This window comes from Suncus etruscus, chromosome 2, assembly GCF_024139225.1.
Source record: "Suncus etruscus isolate mSunEtr1 chromosome 2, mSunEtr1.pri.cur, whole genome shotgun sequence".
Lineage (NCBI taxonomy): Eukaryota > Metazoa > Chordata > Mammalia > Eulipotyphla > Soricidae > Suncus > Suncus etruscus.
The window spans coordinates 5,492,005-5,508,586 of record NC_064849.1 but is presented as its reverse complement, the minus strand read 5'-3'; the positions used below and the strand labels follow the sequence as shown (position 1 = coordinate 5,508,586).

Below are 16,582 nucleotides of genomic sequence, written 5' to 3'. Positions count from 1 at the left end.
GGGACAGAAGGCTCTGACACTTCCCAGGCTCCCCCAATCCCAGTCCAACACATACCCTGATCCTAACTAACCCTAACCCTAACCCTAAGCCCAGGACACAGCCTGACCCTGATCCTCCACATGAGGCCAAGTCCACGGAACCACCTGTCACACCACAGCTGGCTGGCACAGGCTCCCTGATAGCCTGAGCAAGGTATGGGGACAGCAAGGCCACCTCCCCACCCCTCACACACACAGACAAGAGACAACAGTGGCCGAGTCAGGAAAAGTCATCTTGAGAAAGGGAGTTCCAGAGAAGGGACAGCGATGTCTGGTCGGAGACCCGCCTGCCTCCCACCCCTCTCCATGCCCTCTGGCCACGGGGGTCAGGAGCCGTGGAGCCCTGAGAACCGGCTTCTCCATGTCCCAGTCCCTCCAGCTCTGCCCAGTGTTGTCGGGTGCTAGGCCTGGGGATGCATGGGTGGAAGCTCCTGTGCTGGGGGCACAGCAGGTGGTTGCACAGTCCTCATCGGCTCCTCACCAGGACGCGGTACAGGGAGACGCTGAGGACAGCAACAACGGCGGCGCCAATGGTACCCAGGGTCACACGGAGCCAGAAGGAAGTGGCATGCAGCTCCCTTGCAGCTGGGTGCCTGTGGGAGAGGCTAGCTGAAGAGGCCTGCAAGGCCTCCTCCACCCCCGCCACCAGATCAAGCCAGTACCCACTGCAGCATGGCCAGATTGGCGAGCCGGTTGAAGACCGCGGTGCTGGGCGCAGCACAGGAGAATGGGACGGGTAAAGGCAGCTGATGGCGGCGACAGAACTCGGCAGCAGTCAGGCCAGGAGGAGGGACACCTTCAGGCAGGTCAGCCTTGCAGGACACCACAAGGCAAGGCGTCTGCCCATCCATGTAGCAGCGCTGAGGGGTACAGGGACATGAGGCCACAGCGGGCACAGGGTGCTGGAGGCATCCAGGGGTCCCTGGGGCTCTGGGCTTGCCTTATAGATGCTGGCACAGGGTGCGAAGGACACGGGGTCACTGCCGTCAAACAGCAGGCACGCCACATCGCAGGGGGCATCCGGAGCAGCCACCAGCAAGCTGTCTGCGTCCACCTCACACAGCTGAATGGAGTTCAGCTCAGTTGGGCACCCAGGGCCTGCCCCAGCCCAGCCGCCCACTGAGCAACGGTACTCACGATCAAGTACTTCTCCTGCCCGTTCACCTGCACCGTGTTGATGGCGTGGCCAGCTGAACCCCCAGCCTCGGGATGCTGAGGAGGGACATGCTGAGCTGGCTCTGATGCCATCAGAGCACCCTACCTCGCCCCCTCCATGCCTCCAACACTCACCCCCAGGCTGCGGCCCAGAAAGGCCTGCAGGAAGGCGGACTTGCCTACCCCACGGGCGCCCACCACCTGGCACAGAAGCACATTCCTCTGCGTCTGCCCCTTTTCCTGGTCCAGTCTCTTCTCCCGGGTCACTATGGAGAGGACCAGGGTGAGGCGGTGGGGTGCGCACCTGTGAGGGGAGGCTGAGGGGAGGCAGGGGTCACCTGTGAGGGGAGGCAGAGGGGCCCACCTCTGAGGGCCTGGGCCTGGGAGTCCTGCTCGCAGAGGGTAGGGTAGCCCAGATGGCCCAGGAGCTCCAAGCACCGTCGCACGTCCAGGTAGGCTAGCAGGCTGCAGACGGAGGACAAGGAGAAGTGGTGCGCCCACGGCAGGACTGGGGTGTGTGTGTGGGAATGGGGTGGAGGGGCTGCACTTACGTCCACTGGCAGAGGTAGCCATGCAGGGACAGCCCAGGAAACTCCACAGGAACAGCGCACCGGAGCTCAGGGCCCCAGGGGGGTGCTGGAAACACACTGAAGAAGCTCTGCAGCTCCGAGGGTGAGAGGACACCGTCCTTATCCTGTGAACAGAGGTGGTCATGTCGCCTCAGTCACCTCCCCTTTGGGAGGTGCTCTGGGCTTGCAAGGCTCACCTGGTCGTGTTTCTCAAACAGCCTCTGCACAAACTGGTAGCCAAGGTGGTTGAGCTCAGTGCTGCAGCCAGGGGGCACCTGGAGGCTGTGGGGACATGGGACACAGGGTTCCCAGATAGCCCTCTCGACACTCCAGACCCAAGACTCCAGTGGGCAAGCAAGGGAGGCTGGGGACTGCCTGGCACTCACGACGGGCAGAGGTAGTCGTCTGTCAGCTCCAAGTCATCCCCATAGCCGAAGCGCCGCAAGATGGCCCACGTGGTCTCGTGACGACCCCGCTGGATGAAGAGCATGTTCAGGAAGAGGAAGCCTGAACAGGAGGGCATGGCTAGCACCAGGCACTCCTCTGTTCCTGCCCACCCAGGGGTTCACGGCTCACCGTCCAGGGTCAGCCGGCCGTCCTGCACACCGCCTGCCACGTTCTTGCGGACCACAGTCTTCACGTCCTCCAGCGCCTGTGGGGCCAGGGGGTGGCCAAAGCAGGACTTCTGCCCCCAGAAGAGACCCATCAGTTGAGCTTAGCGTGTCCCCAAAAGCAAGGCCCCTAGAGACTGGCAGTACCTGGAAGGCATTGAGCTCCTGATCGCTGAGCATCTGGTCCAGGTCCTGGTCAGAGAGCCTGAAGATGCGTGTGAGCGCGCGGGTGCAGGCAGGCCGGAGCTGCAGGGACCGTTTGCTGCTCAGCCTGGGCCTTACAGGACCCCCTGGCTGGCCTGCCCAGCCCTGCACCCACCTGCTTGGCCTCAGGGTCGTAGAGTGGGGCGGTGGGGTGTAACACGGCCTTCTGCGCGTAGTAGAAGAGCTCAGAGATGTTCCGCAGGTTCTTGGCCGAGCACTGGGACAGCAAGAAGATGGCATGGGGCCGGGAAAAGGGGCTCTGTGGGGGAAGACCCACCGAGGGAGAACCCCACTCACTTCCACGCAGGTCTCAATCTCAGGAAACTGGCTCATGAGGGGCAGCACCGCCTCCATAGAGCTCCCAGGCCGCAGGTCCGACTTGTTGCCCACGAGGATGATGGGGACCCTGCGGAGGCCACGCTCAGTCACGGGGCACTGGGGAGCTGGCAGGCCCATCCCGGCCTCACCTGTCCTATTACCTGGGTCCTTTCTCAGTGCCTCCATTCACCAGTGGGATCCATTTGGTTCGGATCTGAAAGACAAGGCTGGACATCAGCTGCCTGCCCCTGAGCAAGAGGCCTGCAGGAGGCATCAGCAGGGGACCCATCCTTGCCCCAGCTGACCCCAGCGCTCACCTTCTCAATAGTGGCCGCCTCAGACACGTCATACACCATACACACCACGTTGGCCTGTGCAGGGCAGCACAAGGTCATAGGGAACCCCCAGACACGTCCTGAGACTCATACTAGGGCTGAGAGCTGCAGGGATTCTGGGGTTCTGAACTGACATGGCCTGACCTGTGCCACTTCTCACATGGCACCCAGGTGGCAAAAATGCACCCTTGGCGGCTGACAAGGACACGGGCAGCATGGGACAGGCAAAACAAAGCGTGGAGGCTGAGGCTGTGTCCTTTCTGGAGCTCAGGAGGCAAGTGCCCTTGTGAGGATGTGGGTGGGGCAGAGGTGTCAAAGGAACCAGGTGGATGTGGGGGCACCTGTGGCTGCCCCGAATCCCGCCCCAGAAAGCCACGCAGCCGGGACCGGGGCCAGGGCCGCACCTTATGGATCTCGTCCTGCAGCTCCTCCGCTGTCTGCTCGGTCTCTGTGGGAAGAGAGAGGGGAAGAGGACGGTCGGTTGTGGCTCAGCAGCCGGGGTGCCCGCCTTAAGCCCGCCCCAGGTGCGTGGCGCCTACCTGAGTAATCCACGATGTGGGTGGGCACCTTCTCCGGGGTGACATCGGCCGGGATGGTGATGTCTTCGGCTCGGGGAGGAACCTGGGTGGACGCGAGACAGGGGCGCATGGTGGGCGGGATCGGGAGGACCCCTCCCCGCAGGGCAGGGCAGGGCCATTGCCAGGTGGGTCGGGGCCCCTGCGTGGCAGGGCAGAACCCCGGCCCCATTCCCCCGACTGCAGGCCGGCCGCGTGCCTACCTGCTCCGGGAACTCCTCGCCCACCAGCGACAGGATCAGCGACGTCTTCCCCACCTGGGCTGCGGGTGGGCGCGTGAGCAGCGGCGGAGGCCCGGGCGCCCCCTCCCCGCCCGCCCCCAAGCCCCCGGCCCGGCCCGCGCCTACCCTCGCCCAGCAGCAGGATGCGCACGTCCCGCTTCATGGCGCGGCGCGGCCCGGCCCGGCCCGCACACTCCGGCCACACTCACGCGCCGAGGGCCCGGCCCGCACTTCCGCTTCCGCGCGCCCGCGCAGGCGCAACCACCAACGGGACCGGCCCGGGCGGCCCGACGGCGCCACCGCGTGGTCCTTCCCGGGACCGCAGAAGCTGGGTTCGACCGGGCAGTGGGCGGGGCCTCCCTCGGCCCGGTGTGTGACTGGGTAGGCAGGAGCTTCCGGGGTCTTTCTTGGGTTGGAGGGACACACCGGCGGTGCTCAGAGCTCACTCCGGGCAGGGCTTGGGACCGTACGTGGTCCTGGCATCACTCATTTGGTCGCGTGCAAAGCAAGACCCCTCTCCCCATCGAGCTACGCTGCGGCCCTTCTAGGTTCTTTGGCTCGCTTCAGGGTCACACCCAGCAGTATGTGTGGGACTATGTGGGGGTGGAGATTCCAGGGGCGGCCTGGAATGTGCCGAATTCAGGCCCCTGCAGCCACCAGAGCAAGCAGCAAACTTTCTGTGGTAGCAACTGTATTTATTTTAGCCGTACAAGAGGGAGAAATGAAGGGAGGTGCCCGTGGCAACCTCAGGGTCCAGATTCACATGCAGCTGTCGGACTAGCCCAAGGACAAGGCGGTGGGCACAACCTCCCACACCAAGATCTCGCTATGAGCTGCAGAGAAGAGCAGGTGGGCAGATGGCGAGAACCGGCACAGCTGCACAGTGTCCTTGTGAGCGGCAAAGTCCTGGGCGGCCCCTGACCTGCAGTCCACCAGGCGCAACACTCTATCTGCAGAGGGTAGGTGGGCTCAGCACCGTCAGGGACAAGTGGCTGGAGTACCTGTGTGAGGTTCCCTACCTGGGGCCACCAACACTCACCGGCAAAGCCAATGGCCGCGAGGTGGAGGCTGGAGGACAGGCTCAAAGACAAGGCAAAAGCTGGTAGTGAGATAGTCTTCACCACCTGGAGGCAACAGGCATTAGGCATGACTCACCTGGCTAAGACAAGCCCTTGCTCCTTGCCCCAAGCCCCTCAGGACCCCATCTCAAACAAGTCAGCAGTACTTTCTTCCAGTGGAGGCTGTAGAAGGCAAGTTCCCGGTGCAGTCCAAGGCCTGCACACACCAGCAGTGCCTGGTCCCAGGGGCAGAAGGCAGCCAAGGATGGTGGTGAGTCATCAGGCCCCTGAGGAGAGTAGAGGCAGACAAGGCAATGATGGCCACTGTCCTGTGAACCCCATGGAGGCCTGTACCTCCAAGATGAATGCAGTACCCCCAGAGACAAGTCTCCCGGATAGGATGGGGATGTCCCCCCAGAATGGGGCAGGGACAGCTCCACACCTCCAGGGTGGGTGCTGGGAAGCTGAGCCAATCCACAAGCTCACAGTGGTCCCGCAGCCAGTTGGAAGCCCAGACGCTGACCCGCTGGTCCCCGCTAGCAGCCAGCCACAGGTCCATCCCCTTTACCCCGAAGTCTTCATACTGGGGGAAGAAGAGCTAGTGGGTGCCAGCTGGCAAGGACTGTCAAGTGCTGCACCCCCACCCCATAGCAAGTCGTCACCTCTTTGCTGGTGCTCTGTAAGGTGCAGATGGGGGCACCATGGTGGTCACTCAGCACACGCAGGGTGACCCCGGTGTTCAGGCGGCTCACAGCCACATATCCACTTCGGTCTCCCGAGAGGATGGATTGACCTGGCACACAGAGACAGTGGTCAGTACTGCCCATGCCTCTGGCTTGCCCTGCCCCGTGCTGGCCCTCACCATCAGCCGAGAAGGCAATAGCTGTCAGTGCATCCGAGTGTGGCTGCACCCTCAACTCCATCGCGGTGCGGGAGATGCTGAAGACACGCAGGGTGCCATCGCTGTACCCCGCAGCTACCCGCTGCTGCTCTGCCCGGCCACAGGATGCAGGGCTCCAAGTCACACAGAGGCATTGCTGGGTCACAGCAATGGATATAAATGTACCCAGGAGGCCGGGCCCTTCAGGGGTTGGGGGGCCCTGCTCCAACCCAGGCTCTCACGGGAGGGAGTGAGCTCAGTACCTGATTCCGGACCTGGAACTGGACCAGCAGCTCGAGGCTGGTGAGGGACCACACGCGCACGCTGCCATCATCACTGCAGGTGGCACAGTGGGCCTCACTGGGGCTAAAGGCCACCTCGTTGACCTGCATGTGTCCCAGTGGGGGAGCGGTCTGTTCAGTCCCATTCGGCTGGGCCCCGCCTCCACCTGAGCCCCCATAGCCCTGGTCTCCCTTTTTTTGTTTTGTTTTGGTTTTTGGGTCACACCCGGTGGCACTCAGGGGTCACTCCTGGCAGACTCAGGGGATCGTATGGGATGCCAGTATTCGAACCAGGGTCCGTCCTGTGTTGGCCATGTGAAAGGCAAACACCTTACCGCTGTGTTATTGCTCTGGCCCCAGCCCTGGTCTCTTAAGGGCTTGTGCCTTTCTCCACACAGAAGGCCTCCAGACCAGGTGGCCACCTGCTGCCACAGCAGCTCACCCCAGTAAGATGCAAAGGATAGCACAGCCCATGCAGACACCCGAGTATAAAAACCACTATTTTCTGATGGGCCAGGGGTAAATCACAAGCCTCTTCTGAGAAACCCTGAGTGCTGTGGGGTCCTTGTAGCAGTGGGGCTGGAGGAAAGCACTCAGCCTGCCTGCAGGTCCCCCATTGAAGGACAGGCCCCACTTCTGATCCCAGCACAGAAGCAGGAGGAACCCCAGAACTAAGAGGTGTGACCCCAAAAACAGAAATGGAGAGAGAATCTTCAGCATGCCAGCCACAGGAACAGGCCAGTGGGCAAGACACAGCAGGACAGGGCAGCAGAGCAGACCAGAGAGAAATGGCATGGGGACACACATACACACAACTACCTAGGTGTGGGCTCACCTGGCTATAGTGGCCACTGATGAGGCGAGTGCTAGTGCCTTGGGCCCAGCTGACAAACCAGACGGTGCCCGCTGTGGTGCCCACAACCCCCATGTCCATGCTCTCATGGAAGACAGCACTGACCACGGCTCCATCTAGACTCAGCTCCTGCTCCATCACCACAGAGCTTGATCTGGGAAAGACAAAGAGGTCAGCAGGAGCCCAGGCAACTGGCACCCTCACACACAGCGGGCTCCGGAAACACAGGCACTCACCTGGCACCTGCAGCCGACCCCGTGCGTCTCAGCTCCGGAATGGCTCCCACAGCCCAGAGGCGCAACCACCGTGTGTCACTGCCACTGACCAACCAGGGGCCCGAGCACAGCAGCAGCCCTGCAAGGCAGGAGGCTAATGTCAGCTCAGCTACTGTGGCTCTGGGAAAAGCCAATGGAGATGTTGCAGGGCACACCCACCGATTGCCCCATCATCTGCCTGCCAGGCCAGGATGCAACTGCGAGTGCATGTATCCCACACGCAGACGTGGCCGGCACTGGAGCCACAGAACAGCAGGGGCACAGCCCCGAAGCACAGTGAGGTCAGTGCGGCTGCCTCCACCCCCTGGGGCAGGGGTTCTCGGTGTGCCTGTGGACATGAGGCCAATGGGTCAGCCATATCCAAGACCACAGACCCCTCCACAACAGTGCCCTGCCCCACCTGGAGGGCCAGGCCAGCCCCATGCCGTGGCAGGAGCCAGAAGCTGAGGCCTCCCTGGCCCACACAGGCCAGCTGGCCGGCATCCCAGGGGCTGAAGGCCACATCAAGTGCAGGCTCTGGGAGGCGCAAGGATACCAGCAGCTCCGCTGTGGCCACTCTCCACATGGCCAGACTGCAGTCAGCAGAGTCCCCTGCAGAACAGCCAATGTCAGCTATGTGTGCCAGGCAGAGGGCTGACCCAGTAATATCCACTGATCCACTGACCCAGTGAGATGAGCAGCTGGTCATCGGGCGAGAAGGCCAGTGCCCGCACCCAGGCGTCCTGATGCCTGATGAGATGCTGGCAGGAGCCCCCAGGCACATTCCAGAGGTGTATCTGGCCATGGCCGTTGGTGTGGCCAGGCGCGTGGCCCGAGGCAGAGGCGAGGAGCTGGGTAAATGTGAGGGAGCCAGTGGGCAATGCAGCCAGGAGCCAGGCCAGGACCATATCCCACCACCACCCCAGCTCCATGGCTGGGTACACAGGGCTTACTCAGGCAGGGTGAGCACCTGGGCACTGTGGCTAAGGGCCAGTGTGGACACCTCATCAGCATGGCCAAGCCAGTGGTGCTGGGTGCCGGAGTGCAGGTCCTCCACCACCAGTAGACGGCCACTTGTGTAGGCAAAAAAGCCTGTGGGCCAGGTGGGCACTGAGTGGCAGCCCCTTTCCTCTCCCTCTCCATGGGGCACACTGAGCAGGCCCTGCCCTCCCCTCTGGGAAGGCTCAGCAGGGCTGGCACAGACAGGGGTGGCAGTGACCCCAGGACTCTGTCTGCCCTGCCACCTTACCCCAGCGGGGCACCACCTACCCGTGTCAGGCCTCCAGACCAAGTTGGCCCGCCCACTGCCACTGTAGCCCACCACAGCCTTCAGGTGCAGCCCTTCTCCACCAGCAGGGGGCCAGGATACACACTGTAGGGAGTGGATTCAGGCCCAGGTTTAGCCGTGGGTGTGGGGTCACAGGTGATAGGCACCAGAGCCAGGGACGAGGTCTTTCACTGGCGGGACAGGGACAGAGACGGGGACAGAGAAGGGCGGGGGGCAGGGGACAGGGGCACAGAGGGATAGCCCAGGGTGTCAGCCCACTGTGCCACCACACCTTGCAGTGGGCAGTGAAGTGTCTACGGGCATCAGGGTGAGGCGCCTCCACATGCTGGGCCCCTGTGGAGACAGGAGCTAGATAGGATGGTGCAGCCCAGGAGACATGGGTCAGGGACCCTGAAATATGCTACCCTCTGCCCCCTGCCCTCTGGTCTGAGGCTACCTAAGCCATTCAGGTCCCTATTTTTCTTCCCTGCTGTCCTGCCCCACTTACTCAGCCAGCTGTGGGGGCCGAGAGACTCCCCAAACTTCGGGGGCTCTCCAGCTCCCCAAGCTCCATCTGCAGACATGCCGGCCTCCCTCCCCAGCAGCACCGGGTGGCCTGAGGCTTGGCCCAGCACCCTGAGATCTGGGTTTTTCTCACAGACTTCCTTGTGGTCCCAGGCTGATGTGACATCTTGGGGCAGGGGCAGAGATGGGCCAGGAGCCTCTGGGCTGCCCCTCAGCCTGGCCAGGCCCACACTGTGGCCACAGACTGGGGTCTGCGCACAGGGCCACTCACTGGACTTAGACTTGGTGCCCTCCAGCTGCACTGGCCCTGCAGATGAAAAGAAGATAAAAGGAGCCAGCTGTGGTTGACACTTGGGGAGTCAGGAGGAAGCAGGCCCGGGATCCCCAGGAAAGCACCGGAACCTGGCCACCCACAGTCATGCTAATGAGAGATCACACTTACCAGTCTCACAGGGCTCAGGAGCAGCAGGCAAGCTCTGGGCACTGCAAAGACAAGAGAAGGTTGTGGGAGGGATCCCATGAGATGAGAGAAAGATGATCATGGAGAGAGATAAGAGAATGTTGAGGTCCACAGGAAGAGAAGACAGTAAGGGGCCTCAGCTAAAGCTCTTACCTTTGTGGGGCCACCTCAGAAGCCAGCACGTCCCAGAGGAAGATGGCGTCCCCCACGCTGAGGACCTGCTGGTGGTCGGGAGTGAAGGCCACAGCCCGCACGGGTGCCGAGTGGCCAATGAACACCTAAGAGGGGTCAGAGTTTGGACACGGCCAGACTTCCCGAACACCCCTTCCTCCCTCCCTGGCCCTTGGGACATACCTGGCAGCGGGGCCTGGCCTGTGCCCAGCAGTCCCACACCTTGATGGCCTGGTCAGCTGCCATGAGCAGCAAGCGCCCATCTGCACTAAGCGCCAGGGATGGGCAGGCTGGGGGCTGCATCCCAGAGAGCTGCTTGGGAGAGATGCAAGATGGAAACCAGACAGGACCCCACACTCACAGCTGCTCATGGCAGATTGTGCTCACACACATAGGAATACATGATCACATGCATCCATACATGTAATAATGTGTTCACACATTCTTATAGGTGCATTCAAACATATGACATGCTCATGCTTATGCATAATACATGTTTACGGGCAAATAGCGATCACACCCTATGTGCAGTAACATGTTCACATGTACTCTTACATGTGTGTACTGTGTGATGTGTGACATGCTCGTGCATGGGCATGATACGTGCTTACTCTGGCATAACACATGATCATAAATTCATACTCACATGACGTACACGTGCTCACATGCTTGCACAACATGTACATATGCTAACATGCATGAACATGCATGCACAGTGCACACATTCTGACATGGTCACTCGTGCACAGTCATGCCCACACACAAAGGCATGCACACTCTCTCCCATGTTCATTCACACACACCCTCAGACACACGCGCACACACAGCACCTTCCCTGTAGGTAGTGTCAAGCCACAGCACCACTGCTCACCTCCTGGACCACATGGCCAGACATGGCATCCAGCACCAGGACTAAAGCGGATGATGTGGACACCAGCAAGTGGCCTGGGGGAGCAGGCCCAAAGCAGATGGCCACAGCAAAGTCTACACGGCTGCTGCCTAGGGCTGAGGCACGGAGGTCCACCTGTAGCAGCTGGGGAGGTGGCAAAAGTGGCTAAGAGCCCTGGACACCTCTGAACCCCCAAGGTGGTAGCAGGAGGGCCTATACCATCCCTGTGGGCTCAGCAGGTACCCTGTGCTGCCGCTTCTGTCCCACATACAGCCCGGCCTAGGAGAACCAGCTCCTGCCACCTCATGACACAGGCCCCAGCACTTCACCTGCTCCAGTGAGGCCGTGTCTGCTACAGTCACTGTGTGCCCAGAGGGACCCACAAATGCCAGCAGGCGGCTGTCCGAGCTAACAGCCAGGGAGCTCCCACAGGCCTCCTGCCACACCATGTCAGCTGCCGGAAGAGGGGGGGCAGTTTCAGAGTAGCCCAGGAGCACCCAGAGCAGAGCCTGATGGGGAGTTGGGCAGAAAGCAGTAGCAAGAGCTGGTCGTGCAGGGGATATGGGGCGGGGACTGTGGCCTAGGGATTGGGGCTAGGACTCCCGCATCCCTCCTGACCCTCCATTTTAGGGGTTGGTGAAGCCCCATATCAGACCTGCCCCTGGGAACAGGGCAGTGGGGCTGCAGTGGTGTCTGTGGGAGGGGCCTGGTCACACCTGCCACACGCAGCACCTGGCACTGGGTGGCTGCACAGCGGTACTGAGCCAGGATGCCCTGGGAACAGCTACTGAATAGGAAATGACCGTCGGGGCTGGTGGCCAGGCCAGTGATGGCTTCTCTGTGACACCTGCAGCAAAGGATGGGTTGGCAGGGGAGAGTACCGGTCTGCTCAGAACCTCCCCTGTGAAACAGCAGCCCTCCCCATTCCCAAAACCCCAGCTTTTCCCCCATGGCTGAACCTGAGCTCCAGCAGCACCTCAGATGTGTCCAGGTTGCAGGCCCGCATGGCTCCACTGCTGAAGCCGCAGAAGAGGAGCGGCTGTGTGGGGTGGAAGGCGACAATACAGGGCGCATCCTCAGGGGACATCAGGTCATACAGCTGTGTGGGATGTGACAGGTCCAAGGAGAGGGTGAGGGAGCCATGGGGCAGATGGGACCCCAGAACTCCCTACACACACACACACACACACACACACACACACACACACACACACACACACACATACCTGCTGCAGTGTACTCAAGTCCCAGACACGGACTGTGCGGTCCAGACCCACGGTGGCAAGCTGCCTGTGACTGTTCTTGGTAGCCAGGCCCAGCACGGGGCTGGTGTGGGCACGCATTAACACACAGTACTCCTGGGCCTCCACGTCCAGAAATCCCAGGAGGCCTGACGAGGTGGTGGACAGCACACACCGGCCATCCGGGCTCACACGGACAGCAGCAATGGGGCCTTCATGTCCTGAGAGAGGCTGGTGACCCTGGAGTTGGGGCTGGTGCCAGCCATACCTGTGTCCCCTGACCCAAGCACTGTCTCTGCAACCCATACCTCCCTCCTATGTCCTGAACATCCACTCTGCAGGCCAGACAGCTCAGGGGGTCCTTGGGCCAACACCTGGACCTGACTGATAGCCATCAGGTCTCACCTGTCTCCAACAGCACAGTCGAGAAGTCCAGGGGCCAGAGGCGCAAGTGGCCATCCTCAGAGCCCACTGCACACAGGGTCTGGGAGACGCTGAGGCTGCTGATGGCAATGGGACCTGGGGAAGACAGCATCAGCCAGAGCAGTTACCTCTGAGCCCTGGCACCGACAGGAGCTCCAGAGGCCAAGGGCACTGACCTGAGCCAGAGGCCCACTTCTGTGTGACGGGACTGCTGGGGGCCTGGGCAGGCAGCAAACGGCGAGCATGTCGCACAGCCAAGCACTGGGAGTCCAACTCTAGAACGTGGCCGCTGCGGCTACAGGCGTAGCTGGAGGGGTGTAGGTGAGGGTTGGAAAAGCTGGAAAGGGGCCTGGGAGGGGGAAGGTTGGGGAACTGAAGTAAGGCTTGGGGGTTGTAAGGATGCAGGTGAGGATAGGGGTGTCAGAGAAGGGCATGGGTGACTGGCGGTAGCACGTGGCTCACAGTGTGTGGTCCTGGGCCTTTGCAAAGTCCAGGTCAGTGAAGTCCAGGGCATGGTATTCCCCCAGGTCCACAGGACATGAGCGCAGCACCCCGCCCCGAAGTCTCCAGAGCCTCACACTGCCCCGCCCACATGAGGCCATCCTGCGGGAAGGGAGGAAGGCGAGTCCAAAAGGAGAAACGTGAAAACTTTGATGCCTGTGAGGGAGGAATATGGGCCTTGCCGGTGCCCATGCAGAGGGTGATTCCTGAGGGAGGAGGGGTGAGTACTGTGGTGCCTGTGAGGGAGGAGAATGTGCACTCTAGTGCCAGGGAAGGAGGGGAGCACTGAGGTGCCTGTCTGGTCCCCAAATGAGGAGACAGCTCAGTTCCCCAGTCACATTACCTGGTCTCGTCGTGGCCGGAAACCACAAAAGCCTGGATGTCCACATCAGTGTGCGCCTTGGCCAGAATGGCTACCTCCCCGCCGTACCCAACCTGCTCGGTGCCCCAGGCAACCACCACCTGCAATAGGCCACGCTGAGTCCATACCACCCCATGGATGCTGCTGGCTTCTCCCACACACACACAGGAGGCGCAGCCATGGGAGCCTCCACAGAGATTCCCACCCGTCCCTGCCAAGCTCCTTACTGTCCGCCCATGATGGTCCTTGCCCACACCACACAGAAGAGCCCCACTGTCCGAGAGGCTGTGGACAGAGGAGAGGTCAGTGTGGTCCCAGTGACACTCCCACCCCACAATGCTGCAAACCTACCTGAGTGAGCAGATGGTGGGGACTGGGCAGCGCAGTAGGGACAGGCACTGGCCACTGCACAAGTCCCAAAGACGTAGCATACTGGAGGGTCGCACCTGAGCCGAAACCAGGAGCCGGTTCTTCCCATCCAGGGCCAGGGCAGAGACCTGCGGAGGGACAGGCTGAGGAGGCACCAGGCCTACAGCAGCACTTCCCCTCAGGGCCGCAAGCCTACCTCATCTGTGTGGCCAAGGAAGAAGCGTTGCTCAAGGCTGCGGATGTGGAGGAGCACAATGACAGCATGGCAGGGATAAAGGATGCTTGTTCCGTCCCGGGTCCACAGGGCCTACACGCAGGGGAAAGGACGTTTGCCCCTTTTCATCTAGGGTTCATGGGCTCTGATGCCACTCCAGGCAGGCTGGGACCCACTGCCAGCCCACAACCAGATGACATATGTCAGCTGAGCTCCAGGGGACCTGAGGGGAACAGGTCAGCCCAAGCACAGCCTCCCAGCAGGCTGTGTCCACATAGCTCAAGGGTATTGCAGCCATGCTGCCCACTGACTCAGGGCTCTCTCACCCATCTCGCACTAGAGCCTCCAAAGCCAATGATGCCTTTGAGCCTCAGGATGGGATCCGGGAGGAATCTCTGGAATAGGAGAAGCAGCCATGAGGCCAAGAATCTCAGTAGGGATCCAAGAAGCCAGGACAGCCTCTCTCCAGGCAATGCTCACCTTGGGCTGTGCCACAGGGTCCGCTGCTGAGGGGTTGGCAAATGGCGGGATACTGCTGCCTGCCACCCTCAGGTTGGGCTTTGGGGACCTATGTGCCCGGTGGAACTGCAGGAGAGAAGGTCTGTTAGCACCAGGGAAATCTCATAGCCCAGACCAGGACTACCAGGTCCTAGGACACACCTGCTGAGTGGGCCTGCTCAGGACTGTTGTGTGAGGGCGCCGCCACGACCGTGCATCCTGGGACCCTGCAACAGGGAAGAGCAGAGAACTCGCCTTGCAGACTAGGGGTTGGGGGCTACAGGCCAGGGCACAGACAGTGCCGCCAATCTGCTATGCCAGAAAGGAGCTACAGAGATGAGAGCTGTACCCCAATGCTACCTTAGGCCCCTAGGAATGGAGCCCATGACTCCAGGACAGGCTCAAAGCTGAGCCCCACAGCCCACCTGTCTCAGGAGTGGGTGAGTCCTTCTGGCACTGTGGGGAGGTTGCACTCGTGCTGACAGCGGGAAACCTGGGTGGGACATAGCAGTCAGTCTGGGCAGACAACGGACTGGCACGGGGCAGGGGAGAGGTGCCCACCGGATGTGGAGGTACAGGTCACTCCAGCTCTTCCCCTTGGGCACTGGGAACGCCATTTCTCGCGGCACGGGGGTGACAGACAGCTTGGAACGCCGGGCCTCGGCGACGGTGATGGCTGCAAAGGGCAGTTCTCCAGCTTGAGGGCATGCACCAGGCTCACTGCCCTAGCCCCAAGGTGCTGGCACTTAGTGGGCCCTCCTGAGTAAGAACTGGAGCCTCACTGGGGTTGAAGCTGAGGTCACTGGTGTAGACGCTCCTGACCAGCAGGCTGGCGCACAGCCGCATGCCCCTGAGGTGACTGTAGCGCTGGCTGAGGTAGATGAGAAGGGTATCCTGCAGGTCCACCTGTAGGCAGGTCCAGCGACATTGGCAAGGGGCCAGCCCCACGCCACCTGTGGGAGGCCATATCGGTCAGCACCTATGGGCACCGTTGGCACCAATCAGACAGCACCAGCCCCTGCCCCCTCCTACAGGGGACAGGTGTGCTCACCACCTTCCCCCACAGTGGAGGTTCCATACACCAAGGGGAACTGCAGCCATGTGGCCGTGGACTTGAACTCCTTGAAGAGGTTGGAGAAAGACACTCGGATCACCTGGGCGTGCTGTGCGGACAGAGCAAGAACTGGGATGGGAGCTAAGTCAGGGGGTGAAGAGTGGGATGAAAGTGGGGAGAAGGTCCTTCCCTGCCGGGTCCCCCCATCCCACACCCCATTCCCCAGCCGCCCCGCCGCACGTCGGTGGCCACGTCCAGGTGGATGACGAAGTGCTTGTCGGGCAGCGGCCGGAAGAGCACGTAGACGTAGCGGCCCGTGAGGCCGAGCGACTGCGAGCCCGTCGGCGGCAGCTGCAGGTAGTTGCTGGCGGACGCGGCGCCGCGGATCCGGTAGACGCGGCAGCGCAGGGTCTGGTCCTGAGGGAGAGAGGGAGGGAGGTGCACAGGCGGGATCGGCCGGGGGAGCCCCGCACCCTGCACCCGAGTCCCCGGGGGCCGCCCGCGCCTCGCATTACCGCCACGGCCGCCACGTCGCCCTCCCTCGCGGCCCGCTTCCACTCGTCCACCCGGAAGTGCCGGAAGACGTTGAGGAACGGCTGCTGCCAAGCTGCTGCGGGCCGGGCGTGCATGGAGTGAGTCCCGGACCGGACCCGGGACCCCCCACCACCAGGGACCCCACCCCGCGGCCTGCGCGAACCGCTACCGGGCGCCATAGCTGCAGCGTCGCTCGAGCTTCCCGCCTCGCCCGCGCCTAGCAACGGTCGCTTAGCAACGGCATCGCTTCCGGCGTCCTGGGATCACGTGATCCACAGAGGGGCGGGTTTTCCCGGTATCTCCGGATCACGTGATCTATAGGGGGCGGATACTCCGGGCGTTTTGTGGGGCCACGTGATCTACAGAGGGCGGGTATTTCCGGCGCTCTGGGGTCATGTGATCGTGCGGAGGGGGCGGGGCCCACCACTTCCGGTCGGTGCCAGCGCCTGCTAACCTCCCAGTCCTCCTTGGCCTCTGCGACCGCTTCTGCCACTTACTTCAAGCCAGACGGCCTCTCTAGGCGGCTCTACTGAGCGGCCCGCACGCTCCCGAGTCGCTGGGCACCACTCTCCCCACCCTGTATTTGCAGGGCCCGAGCTCCCATGCCAAGGGCCCGTCCATACTCACCCTGCCCCCCCAATCCAGGCTGGCCCCACCGTGGTTTCCTAGCCCCTCCAGGCTAGTCCAGGTCCTGTCCGCCTAAGCCCCCATATCTGTGTCGC

The 16,582-nt window shown here is 62.0% G+C and overlaps 2 protein-coding genes across 3 annotated transcripts; both read right to left on the bottom strand.

Moving 5' to 3' along the window:
* Positions 1-451: 451 nt before the first annotated feature.
* On the bottom strand, positions 452-4,248 carry RHOT2 (ras homolog family member T2). 2 transcript variants are annotated; one of them, XM_049767966.1, is made up of 19 exons: positions 4,154-4,248; positions 4,010-4,068; positions 3,771-3,852; positions 3,636-3,679; positions 3,214-3,267; positions 3,058-3,110; positions 2,876-2,984; positions 2,694-2,795; positions 2,522-2,620; positions 2,340-2,448; positions 2,150-2,270; positions 1,961-2,045; positions 1,746-1,888; positions 1,559-1,659; positions 1,330-1,460; positions 1,177-1,251; positions 980-1,102; positions 706-899; positions 452-632 (listed from the first exon to the last, which is right to left on the bottom strand). In XM_049767966.1, exons 1-19 carry the CDS (start codon positions 4,188-4,190, stop codon positions 506-508), a joined length of 1,848 nt encoding a protein of 615 aa, XP_049623923.1. In that variant the 5' UTR covers positions 4,191-4,248; the 3' UTR covers positions 452-505. The 2 variants fall into 2 exon arrangements, with proteins under 2 accessions (XP_049623923.1, XP_049623924.1); XM_049767967.1 differs by having other exon boundaries at positions 4,010-4,063.
* A 556-nt stretch (positions 4,249-4,804) lies between these two features.
* WDR90 (WD repeat domain 90) lies at positions 4,805-16,481 on the bottom strand. The gene is made up of 41 exons (XM_049768844.1): positions 16,405-16,481; positions 16,224-16,356; positions 15,842-16,117; positions 15,567-15,743; positions 15,327-15,435; positions 15,055-15,225; positions 14,698-14,948; positions 14,435-14,584; positions 14,255-14,359; positions 14,101-14,169; positions 13,757-13,867; positions 13,543-13,688; positions 13,419-13,476; positions 13,174-13,292; positions 12,792-12,932; positions 12,506-12,636; positions 12,312-12,425; positions 11,892-12,127; positions 11,625-11,764; positions 11,382-11,512; positions 10,995-11,119; positions 10,648-10,809; positions 9,960-10,088; positions 9,759-9,883; positions 9,588-9,628; positions 9,129-9,452; positions 8,913-8,974; positions 8,623-8,725; positions 8,324-8,445; positions 8,039-8,204; positions 7,775-7,965; positions 7,534-7,702; positions 7,336-7,453; positions 7,082-7,247; positions 6,229-6,351; positions 5,948-6,122; positions 5,748-5,878; positions 5,528-5,668; positions 5,253-5,372; positions 5,067-5,151; positions 4,805-4,977 (listed from the first exon to the last, which is right to left on the bottom strand). The coding sequence occupies exons 1-41, from the start codon at positions 16,479-16,481 to the stop codon at positions 4,805-4,807; spliced, it is 5,796 nt and encodes a 1,931-aa protein (XP_049624801.1).
* Between the last annotated feature and the right edge of the window lie 101 nt (positions 16,482-16,582).